This window comes from Phalaenopsis equestris, unplaced genomic scaffold (genome assembly GCF_001263595.1).
Source record: "Phalaenopsis equestris unplaced genomic scaffold, ASM126359v1 Scaffold000202, whole genome shotgun sequence".
NCBI lineage: Eukaryota > Viridiplantae > Streptophyta > Magnoliopsida > Asparagales > Orchidaceae > Phalaenopsis > Phalaenopsis equestris.
Window position 1 is genome coordinate 4,243,536 of NW_018164644.1, and position 11,810 is coordinate 4,255,345.

At 37.6% G+C, this 11,810-nt stretch overlaps 1 protein-coding gene across 2 annotated transcripts; it reads right to left on the reverse strand.

Moving 5' to 3' along the window:
- Window positions 1-4,285: 4,285 nt before the first annotated feature.
- Window positions 4,286-6,543, reverse strand: LOC110022778 (CRIB domain-containing protein RIC10-like). 2 transcript variants are annotated; one of them, XM_020721886.1, is made up of 5 exons: window positions 6,101-6,543; window positions 5,938-6,005; window positions 5,741-5,838; window positions 5,581-5,659; window positions 4,286-4,892 (listed from the first exon to the last, which is right to left on the reverse strand). In XM_020721886.1, the coding sequence occupies exons 2-5, from the start codon at window positions 5,993-5,995 to the stop codon at window positions 4,615-4,617; spliced, it is 513 nt and encodes a 170-aa protein (XP_020577545.1). In that variant the 5' UTR covers window positions 5,996-6,005; window positions 6,101-6,543; the 3' UTR covers window positions 4,286-4,614. The 2 variants fall into 2 exon arrangements, with proteins under 2 accessions (XP_020577545.1, XP_020577544.1); XM_020721885.1 differs by lacking the exon at window positions 6,101-6,543 and having other exon boundaries at window positions 5,938-6,066.
- Window positions 6,544-11,810: the final 5,267 nt, after the last annotated feature.

The following is an 11,810-nucleotide window of genomic DNA, read 5'->3' on the forward strand; positions in this document are numbered from 1 at the left end:
GTCTCAACAAGACAAATTAAACGAGCCCAAAATCACTCAATTTCGACATCATTAAGGCACTCAAGTGTCCATCAAATGTCGTCTGATTGAAAGAAGTCATCTGAGTCGCTTGATCAAAGTGGTTCATATTCTTGTATTATTTGCAACCAGAACTCTATAAATAGAGTCCTACCCCCCTCTTAGAAGGGAGGAAGCTTGAGAATTGGGGAAGAACTTAAAGCTTTAAGAAGGAGCTGAAGTCCAACATCACTTCTATCTCTGTCGACCATCGCTGACTGTCGTCAACCACCGCCGACCACCGTCGACTACCGCTCTCGACCACAACTGACCACTGTCAACCACCACATGTCGACCACCTCTAATCTCTATTGGACGACGTTTGCTCCTTGCAACAAGTTCAGCCGCACGCGATGTTACGAGTCAGAAGACTTTGTAATCATTTCCCGCCTATAGGACGAGGGGTGTCTATAATCATCAACTTATAGTGGATTTTTATAACATGGTCATCCTGCTTTAGTTTTCTCCATTTACGAGTTTTCCATGTAAAAGTTTTGGTGTCCCTACTGTTAAGTATGACTCATATACTAGGAAATTTGGAGTATCTTGAAATGAAGAAATGTGTCTTCTAGAATGAAAAAGAGTATATCTTAGTGTGAAGAGGTGTGTCTCTTGGATTAGTGGGTTGGGGGAAGCAAGGATGTGTTTGTAAATTTATATGTGTAACTTTATGAGTATGTAACTACTCTGAAATAGTGAAATTTGTCGCTCTGCTCACGAGGATGTAAGCATATTTGTCGAACATCGTAAATTTATATGTTTTTCTGGATTTGTGTCGATTTTTGTGTTTTCTTTGCCCTAAATTTTTCAAAAATTGGTATTAGAACGTGGTTCGAGGGCAGGGAAAAAAATTTTGGCCGAAAGTAAAAAGAATGATTTGGTACGAGAATGTAAGCATATTTGTCGAACATCGTAAATCTATATGTTCTTCTGGATTTGTGTCGATTTTTGTGTTTTCTTTCCCCTAAATTTTTCAAAAATTGGTATCAGAATGTGGTTCGAGGGCAGGGGAAAAAATTTTGGCCGAAAGTAAAAAGAATGATTTGGGGGATTTTACAGGACGGTTTTGCGGCAGTTCTTCGGACCGTTCGGGATTGCTTCGTTGAAGTTCAGATCGCTGGAGGAATTATTTCGCCTCGGCGCGACAGGGTTGCGAGGAGTTTCGCAACTAGGCAGCGACGTCGGAGAAGGCGACAAGGCTAAGCAGGCAAATCCGCAGGCCTCATGCGATTGGGCGAAGCAGGCTTCGGTGAAGGTTTTCGGTTCGCGACAGTTCGAATCGCGAGTTCGCGCAGGGACGTGCTAACAGACGATGTTGCGGTTTGCGACCGTTTCAGCGAGACAAAGAAGGGGTTAGGGCTTCGGAGGTGGTTCAGCACAGGAAGTTCGTGAACTTCGTTCGACCGAGGGATCACGAAAGAAGTCTTCACGTGCAATCAAGCGCCAGAAGACCTTCGTTTGTGATAGTTGGAATTCACAGGAGCAGTTCGCGATAGAGGCGATCATATATGAATCTGCAGTTCGCGAATCCTGCGAAGTTTCCGCTCGAGAGAGGGCTTCTTCTGCGCGACATCGACGATCTTGTGCGAACAGGTGTTTAGATAGAAGAGGTCGCGGACGGCATTCACGTAAGCAGGTTCGCAGACGGGAGCAGGTTCGCGGACGGGCTTCGACGACGAGGGCTCTCGACGAATTCGACGAAAGGTTAGCAATCGGGCGTCTCGGGAAGAATAGTTCGTGGGCGATCGGGCAAATTTTGCAGGAACTTTGCCGCGACAGGAAGTTTTGCGACAGGAAGGTTCGCGCGAGGGACAGGTGAAGAGGATTTTTTTTTTTTGCCTGTCGCTGCAGAGGTCTTCTTCCGCGTCGCGACCAAGGAGGTTCGCCAGATAAAGCGTATAAAGGTCTGAGGCGAAGGGTTTTGACGAATTGGACTCGCACGAACCAAAGGTGCAAAGTAGTTCGGATAAAGGGTCGCGGCAGTTTGACAAGTTCTGTTTTGGGAGTTAGAGGCGAATTCCGGGTTCGCGCTACAGGCAAAGACATATTTCGAGCTTTTGGTTCTCAGAAGAAATTACGACAAGTGGAGTTCGAGGAATTTTGATAGTTTGGTGTTTGGAGCAGGAACATAGATGAGAGAATCATGCAATTCGCGAATTTGGCAACAAATTCAGTTCGGCCCAAGCGAGCTGCAGAAGGTATTCCGGATCGAGGCTTCAGGAGAAGAGGCAGTCAAGAGTTCGCCAGTTTCTCAAACGAGAGGAGTTCAACGGAGTTCGCAAATTTGTCGCAGGAGGAATTGTGACAGGTGGAGTTAGCGAATTTCACAGATTGTTCGCAGGTTTGTCACAGGAGAAATCGTGACAGGTGGTGTTTCGCTAGTGTCCGCAGTATTTCAACCGAATTTTTGTGTGAACAGGAAAGATGTTTCGTGTAAAAATTTTGATTCATGAATCACATGAAACTGCGAAAAAATTGTTTCAATTGACAGAAAATTTCTGGTTTATTTGAATTTATTTGTGGTGTATTTTGTTTCAATACAAGACAGAAAAAGTTCACTGTAGGATTAATTTCAAATAACAATGTCTGGTGCAAAAAACGAAATAATGAAGCTCGATGAAACAGGGAACTTCAAATTGTGGTAAACAAGAGTGAAAGATTTATTGACACAACAAGAAATTTTAAAGGCATTGCGAGCTATGAAACCTGATGATAATATCTATAAACTGTTGGGGAGTACAGTTGTAGGTAGAGTTCACTCTGTCAGATCATATGATGAAAATGCAGCAGGAAAGTTGATTAAGTCAAGAATTTTCAACAAGTTCTTGCATCACTTGAATTTATTGAATGTTTGCAGTTGCTAGTTGGCATGGTTGTCAAACTCACTTTGGTGTAAGAAACTCCATGATGTTTTTTTCCTAAGAGGCTGGATATTTACAAGGTGGAGATTTTCTCCTAAGGGGTTGGATATTCGCCAAGGTGGAGAATTGTTAGGTATGACTCATATACCAAAAAATTTGGAGTATCTTGAAATGGAGATGTGTGTCTCTTGAAATGAAAATGAGTGTCTCTTAGTGTGAAGATGTGTGTCTCTTAGATTAGTGGGTTGGGGGGAGCAAGAGCGTATTTGTAAATTTAACTGTGAGTTTTATCTATAAATAAATGTGTAATCCTATAAGTATGTAACTCCTCTGATATAGTGAAATCCGCTGCTCTTAGTGAAATCCACCGCTCTGCTCTCGAGGATGTAGGCATATTTGCCGAACCTCGTAAATCTCTGTGTTCTTCTGGATTTGTGTTGATTTCCATGTTTTTTTCGCCCTAAATTTCTCAACACCTACTGATTGTTATTTTATCTGAATGTGTGTTTAATCTTCATGCAACGCTAAGACGATAATTTATTACTCTACCACTATGAATCTTCTAGCACACATCAAATATCAACATTGAATGTCTATAGATCTTTTTAGCCTTCCTATAGCAACTAGGACAAGCATATTTGCATAATTATTCACACCATGAATGATTTATGTGAGGAAATTTATAAAAGTTTAGCTATTAGCTATGATAGCTGTAAGATTTTTATTGATGTGCAATCAGGTAACATGAAACTTAAGCGTAGTGATGAAGTTATGGTGTGTCTAGATCCATTATAGCTTTTATTAGAAACATTAAAAATATTAAATGCAAAGAAGGCATGGCCAATTAAAATGTGTTACCACATTGGAGCTAATGCTTACAAATTCAAAAAATTATTAAAATTTGATATAAATGTAATTTTCAGTGTGTACTATTTAACCTTCTTTCATGGGTCTATTGTCAATTTTTTGGAGTGTGCTCTCATTTTTTCTTTTCAGAGTTCACATCTAAAACTTGTTCCTAACTTTATTTCAGATGTTGCAATTGTATCTATTATTGATGGTGTACTCTAGGGATATTTTGTTTATTGGTATGATAAACCTATTTGTAATGATTCATTGGTTACTTTCCAGCAAGCAATAAATAAATAAATAAATTTCAATTTTGCTGACTTTCTAGCAAGCAATAAATAAATAAATAAATAAACGATTCATGAAGCTACGCAAATATAATTAGAAGCATCGTTATAAGTAAATAAAGAATAGAAAATGAATTACACAAGCCTTTTACCCAATAACAGTTTAGTTTAATGTAAACCATTCCTTTCAGAAAACCATCACAGGAAGAAAATCTCATGCCTTCATGGACAAGCTCATAAATTTCAGGATACATCCATCAGTTACAAGCCAAATCCACTACCCAACATGCATTGGAACAAAACAAGGGACAACAAGATCTCCAAATTCTACATATATCTTGAGTTATTTGATGTGGGAGAATTCCTTCTCTTGTTCATTTCAGTACTCCTAATCACATATATTTGTTACTTCTAAATTGCACAAAAGAGAGAAAAGATCATATAATACATAATATCTTTTCTAAGATATATAGAAGTATCTCAAGTTTATCTTACTCTTCCATCCTTTCTCATAAGCATCCATTAGTTCATCTTCAAAAATGACAGCAATGCGTTTTATTTCAGACACACACAGGTTCGCTGATGACAGCTTGGAGTTGATTTGGCATTTCAGGTATAACTTCTTCGCAAGCAACCGGAAGATGTTTTGGTGTTTCAACGAGTTCTTTGGAGGCGGCGGAGAAGGAGGAGCTCGAAGAACATATTGAAGTCACCGAGGAAGAAGCAATAACCTTCTTTCTTTTCTTCTTCTTTGAAGGTTTGGGAAGATCAGGCCGTAAGCCGTCTATGGAGTTTGTAGATGATGAAACAGATTGCCATCTTCTGGGTTGCTTATAATCTGCCCTGAGAACAGGAAATGTGAGCATGATGTTTTTCTTAAAAGAAACATAGAATGATCTCTTAATGTCAAGAGCTGAGATGATTAAGAAAATAGTTGGCAGAGCACTGCTGTTTTCTTTTCAGTAAATTCTGAATCCAAAACTTTTTGAAATGAAATAAAAGTAGAAAATAAAAGGTGACATTCATAAGCTTTTCAGCTTAAACTTTGCTTTGTACTCAAAAAACATATTTTGATTTTGATTCTGGTTCTAATGAACTTGTACACAACATTGTTACAAGGCATAAAATAAAGATTTTACAGGCAATCAACATAATAATTCGGTTGTAACATTGAGCTCAGATAAACCAGAGAATTTAAAAGTTATGTCAAAATAATCATTCCTTGTTTCTTTAGGGGACCCCAAAGCTTGAAAGAATAAATTCATAAAAATGTTATCTTTTTTCTTTGAGACAAAATGTATTCAAGGCTAACATTGAATAAGCAAATATCATTATAGGAAAAAAGGGTAAATCTCAATTTATTTTCAATTGGGAGCATTTTGATTGATAGAAAAACATCCAAAAATGCTTCTTTTTTTTTTTTTTTTGAGATAACTGAGATAACAACAATTAATTATGAACTAAAAATGAAAGTAAAAAAAATAAGGGAAAGGTAAGAAAACAGCAAGAGGTCTCCAGAGACTGACCAAAATCATTCAAAGAAGCTGAAGTGAAACCATTCAGCGATGCAGGGGTAATATCTGATGCAGATTTGAACTGACTCATCTGCTCAGAAAATTAAAAATAAAAATTACATAAATCCTCCATAATTTTGCACCAAAAGAGCGATGCAGAGAAGAAAGATACCCAGCTGGGTGCATGTATAGAATCGCTGGCAAAGCCAATGTGTGCAATATGCCTCACATCTGTAGGGTGCCCTATCTCCATCTCCTGTTCCTTGTAAACTAAAAAATGGAAAACAAACCCTCTACTTTTCAGAATGACAAAACACAACAAAATGCAAGGTAGAATGTAACAGAAAGGGAGCAAATCACTAATATTACCAAAGATCTGAGAGATATATTTTAATCCCTTGAACAAACTCTTCACCTTGGGACTCATTGGAAGCGCCCTTAGGGTTACAAATAGAAAAAGAGACAGAATCATAAACCATTCAATCAAATGGAAGGAAAAATAAATGAAAAAGATAGAACATTGATATCATACCTTTAATGAAGAAATAAATGGATTTCAGAAATTTGTTTCCCCTAACCCGTGCAAACGCCATTCTCCTTCATCTCGCTCCTCTATTATTGATCTTACACCGTCAGAAAAACATCATGAAGAACGCAAAAGGCCCACCTGTCTGTATGTTTAGACAAACAGAAGCATGACGATAAAATAAAAAAGTGAACTTGCAAATTTCAAGAGGGGGTAGGGGGGGGAGTGAGGAGGCGGAGGAAGGAAAAAGAAGGGATTTTATCATGAATGAGAGTTGTTAGGGAGGAGGAGGGCGGTTCTCCTTGTACAGAAAAGCTGTTTCTGGTATTTCTCAATGCAATCTTTTGCTACACCAAGCTGTCCTATTAGAAATAGGAGGTTATGGAGGTAGAGTCAATTGTGAGATGAGCTGTAAGGAATGGTGGTGCACTATTTTTCAGCAAAAGTGATATTTTTATGGGGGCATTGATATACATGGGAGACAATATCATATCAGACACCTAAACTTTCTTAAAACAAGTGAAATTCATGTAGATTTATGGCACTAATCTGTTATAAATGTAAATATTAAAATTTGAGTGTTAGAAATATAAATTTTTCTTGTTCTTTTTATTTATTTCAACTTTCAAATATTTATTGTTCCATTATTTAATTGTACCACACGTGACCGGAAAGGACGGTTTTGCAAGAATATATGTAACACCCGGTCCAAACCCCACACTTCCCCCAACTAAATAAATACGTAAATAAAAATAAATGGAATTTTTCTGTAGAATTATATTAGTATAGGAGAAATGTAAGAAATTAAAGATGAGTCGCCAAGAGTTTGGACTAGCGCTGCAAGTAGGGCTGTCAAAAAAGCTCGTTGTTCGCGCGGACTAGCGCTGCAAGGGTGCCCTTTAGGGCTGTTAAAAAAGCTCGTTGTTCGCAAACAGTTCGTGTTCGATTCGCCAGAGCGTTCGTGTTCGATTCGTTCGATAAGCAAACGAGACGAACACGAACAATTTTTTTCGTTCGGTTTGCTAAACGAACCAAACACGAACAGTGATGCGTTCGTTCGTGTTCGAATCGTTATTGTTCGAAATAAAAAAAAATTAAATAAATAAATAAATATATATATATAATTTATGATATTTTTAAAATAATTATATACTCAAAAAAATTAATATATTTTAAAATTTAAAATCTGTAAATTATAAAGTAAAATAAATTATTCATAAAAATAAATTTACATACTATTTAAACTCAAATAATATAAATATTATATATTTATATAATATTTGGTATATAATTTTTATAATATATTATATTTTTATTTTTATATTATAATATATAAAGGAACGCTCATACGGGAAGCCCTAATTCCCTAACCTCCGTTCGCTTTTTCTCCCAATCTCCCGTTCGCTTTCTCATCTCTTACGCCGCTCTCCTCTCACAGTTTCGCGCCGCTCTCCTCTCACGGAAGCACGACTACAGGAGGCTAGGAGTGCTGCGATCTTTCTCTTCCCGGCTGCTCCTTCTCTCAGGATCGTGAAAAGCTTCAAAGCCTCTCTCGGTGAGAACTTCTCAAAATCGCGAAAATCGTTCTCTCGGTGAGAGCTTTGAGTTTATTTTTTGTGTTCGTTCTCTAATCTCTACTTCCATTTTTCTTGGATAAAGGGTATTTTTCCTCGGTGAGTCGGCCTTGGATCGACCCGATATTCTTGCTTAGGTGTTCTTATACTTCGGTTGCTCGGTATTCTTGTTTGGTTGCTCGATATTCTTGTTTGTTTGGTTTTCTTTTTTCGGTTTAAAATATATTACTGTAATCCTAAGAGAGGTGTTGTTGTTCATGTCTTTAAGTTTGTATCAAGCAATAGTTTCCATCTTAGTAACTTCTTGCGTACATTTTGGGGAAAGTAGCAGGTTTGTAGAAATCACGAGACATTAAGTAACTCATTCTATCTAATAAAGATGGAAAGTCAAATGATCATTCTTTCAACACAGAAAATTAATTTGGGCCCCATTTGATAGTTTGTGCATTAAGAGTTTGTTTAAGAAACTAATGATTTTAGTTTCTCTTCTTTCATGAAATAGCAAAGAAATTATATATGATTCTCATAATTCCTAATTACATCCAAGGTTATAGAAACACATAAATAAGATAATTCACTCATAAATTACATAAAAAATAAATATAAAATGAGAAAAATAATCAAAATATGCCCATAAAAATCTAAACAACACTTGAACACTTGCTTCTGTAACAACAGTTTTAAAACTGCCGCTAAACTCTGCTGCATTTAGAAACATATTTTTTGTAGTGCCCAAACATTAATTATTATATTTTTTACATGGGTTCAATATTTTGTTATATATTTACTTATAATAATAGGACTTGTATGCTAATATTGATGGTTGGGCTGAGCTTATTCCTCCTAAAGAGGAGAAGTGAAGCCGGAGACCTGTTTCAGGAGAATTATCTTCAACTGAACCATCAATATCAGCAGATAAGTTCTACTATAATAATAAGTTTAATAATTTTTTTTTTGGCAATTATAGTGAATTGTTATAAATTATTATAATCAAGTTCCAATATTTGTGGTTCTATTTATTTTTGGAGGATTTGACAAGATTATTAACCCCTGCTATGTTCATTGCAATGCATTTTAAGTCGTTGAGATTATTATCTCTGCAAACTGCAAAGGCTTTTAGTAGCGGCTTTAAATAATTTATATATGTATAGTTCATTTTTCTAGCAGTATTTTTTTAAAATATCTTATAAAAAAAATAGCAGGAAAAAATATTTTTTTAATAGTGATCAAAATACCACCAACTCACATGTACAAATGGCCAACGCTCCTCACATCCCATATAATTGTGATGTTGTTCACAACCAGAAGGAAATAAAGGAAAAAGGAGAGAATATTAGTTCCGGCTATGGCAAGTCCAAACGATCAATCGTGATGCATCATGTCATCATATATCTAATTGACGGACGTGAAAGGAAAAAAAAAACTCCTATTTAATACTTGGGTAGCAATTGCATCTAAAGAAGAATTAGTTATTGTGCTTCACCACTACATCACGACTCACGAGCTTCACGTGGAAACAAGATGAGATGTAAGATTATTATATATATATATATATATATTGCATTATCATAAATATTTTTAGGATAAGCACTTAAATAGTTTAATTCTTACCTTCATTTAAAATTAAAGGAATTTACATGATTTGCCTATATCTCATATTTAAAATTTTATATTTACATATATACCATTTTGTTATGAGATTTAGGGGGGAAAAAATAGGAATCGACAGAAATCCAGAAGAACACAGAGATTTAAAGAGGTTCAGCAAAGATGTCTACATCCTCGGGAGCAAAGCGACAAATTCAATATTTCAGAGGAGTTACATACCTATATGGTTACACATTTATTTATAGATAAAATCCACAGATAATTATAAACACGCCCTCATTCCCCCCAACCCATTAATCCAAGCGACACATCTCTCTATTACAGGAGACACATCTCTTCATTACAAAAAATACACTTATCCAATTTCAAGAGACTTCAAATTTCTGGTATATGAGTCATATCTAACAATTCTCCATCTTGGCGAATATTCAGCCTCTTAGAAGAAAATCTCCACCTTGCGAATATTCAACCCCTTAGGAAAAATACATTATCGAGTTTCTTACACCGTAGTGGGTTGAGCAACCATGCCAACTGCAAACATTCAACACGTTCAAGTAGCACAAGAACTTGTTGAAAATACATGGCTTGGTCATCTTTCCTGCTGCATTTTCATCATATGATCTGACAGAGTGTACTTCACCTACAACTGTACTCTCCAACAGTTTATAGATATTGCCATCAGATTTTATAGCTCGCATTGCCTTCAAAATTCCTTGTTGTGCCAACAATCCGAAGTTCCCAGTTTCATCGAATTTCATTATCTCAAATTTTGCATAAGACATTGACATTTGAAATTAATCCTGCAGTGAACTTTTCTTGTCTTGTATTAAAATAAAACACACCACAAATAAATTCAAATAAACCTAAAATTTCCTCTATCAATTGTAGCAATTTTATCACAGTTTTCTGTGATTTATGAATCAAATTTTTCACACGAAATACATTTTCTGTTGGCACAAAAATTCGGTTGAAATACTACAGACATCAGCCAAACTCCACCTATCACAATTTCTCCTACGACAAACCTACGAACAATCCGAGAAATTCGCAAGCTCCACCTGTCACAATTTCTCTTGTGACGAAATTGTGAACTCCGCTGGTCAAGCACCATCTGTCGCAACTGCACCTGCCGTAACTCCTCCTGCGACAAAGTTGCGAAGTCCGCTGGCCGCGCACTACCTGTCGCAACTGCACCTGCCGCACTGCTGCTACAAACTTGCAAACTCCGTTGGCCGAGCACTACCTGTTGCAACTGCACCTGCCGCAACTTTACCTGCAACAAACTTGCGAACTCCGCTGACCGAACACCACTGTTCACAAACGATCCTGTTCACGATAACTACACGCAAACTTTTGTTCACGAACTCCACCTCGCTGAACATCGCAAAGGTTCATGAACTGTCACGCCCGAACCCTGTGAACGTCGAACGTCTTGTTGTGACGTTGCCCCGAGTTCGCCGAACTCCCCTGACCGCAGGAACTCCAAATAGTCACGTTGATTTACGAACTACTGTGACGATTCGCGAACTCCTCCGCAGCCCCCTTCGCAAACTATTCTATGAAACTGGCAAACCTCCAGCTGTTTCTTCACTCCGGCAAAGAAATTTGCTTCCAGGAAATAAGTTTTCTTCCTTCTTCTGTTTCCAGAGGCAAATCCTCCTCTAGATCCAAAGAAAATATTCCTTCCTGCAGCGATTCACCCTTGACCTCGCTGAAACTAGTTTGAATCCTTCTCCCGAAGACCTGTCATAGAGACAGACGGAAACCACGCAGAATCTTCCTTCACCAATTCCGTTCTGCGGTCTGTGCCATCCGTGACTTCCTACGATCTGCCGCGATTCCTCGCTAAACTCCCCCAAGCCGAATGCCTGTCGCAGAAAGTAGGAACTATTCACGACCTCCTCGTAAAACTTCATATCCGACCTGTCGCACACGATCTGATTGCGCCTGCAGAAGGAACTGCCACAGTTCTTTTTGAAATCAGAACTGTCGCAGTTCTTCCTGAAATCGGAACTGTCAAATTTTTCCTTCGCTAACTCCCTTCTGCCGTGAATCACAAATATCGTGAACTCCTCTCGCAGTCATTATCGAGATTCTTCTACAAAACTGAACTCCTCTAAGAAACTGCCGCAAACCGCTGAACCAAAACCTTCTTCTTCCTCATTCTTCCTACGTCGATCTCCTCCGCCCTAGAATCTTGCTCTGATACCAATTGTTGTGAAATTTACGACGAAGAATAATGAGAATCGACACAAAATCAGAAGAAGAACACAGAGATTTAATGAGGTTCGACAAAGATGCCTACATCCTTGGGAGCAGAGCGGCGAATTCACTATTTCAGAGGAGTTACATACTCATAGGGTTACACATCTATTTTTAAATAAAACACATAGATAATTACAAACACGCTCTCGCTCCCCCAACTCATTAATCCAAGAGAAACAGCTCTTCATTACAAAAAATACACCTTTCCAATTTCCAGAATCTCTGATTTCCTTGTATATGAGCCATACCTAACTCAAATTGATACTTTA

What these genes read in the sequence shown, in the direction of transcription:
- LOC110022778 (XM_020721885.1), bottom strand. Translation starts at nt 6,040, where the DNA reads ATGATTCTGTCTCTTTTTCTATTTGTAACCCTAAGGGCGCTTCCAATG. An exon ending in CTATACATGCACCCAGCTGG is followed by an intron (nt 5,660 to 5,740) that starts GTATCTTTCTTC and finishes TTTTCTGAGCAG; the next exon opens with ATGAGTCAGTTCAAATCTGC. An exon ending in AGCTTCTTTGAATGATTTTG is followed by an intron (nt 4,893 to 5,580) that starts GTCAGTCTCTGG and finishes TTCTCAGGGCAG; the next exon opens with ATTATAAGCAACCCAGAAGA.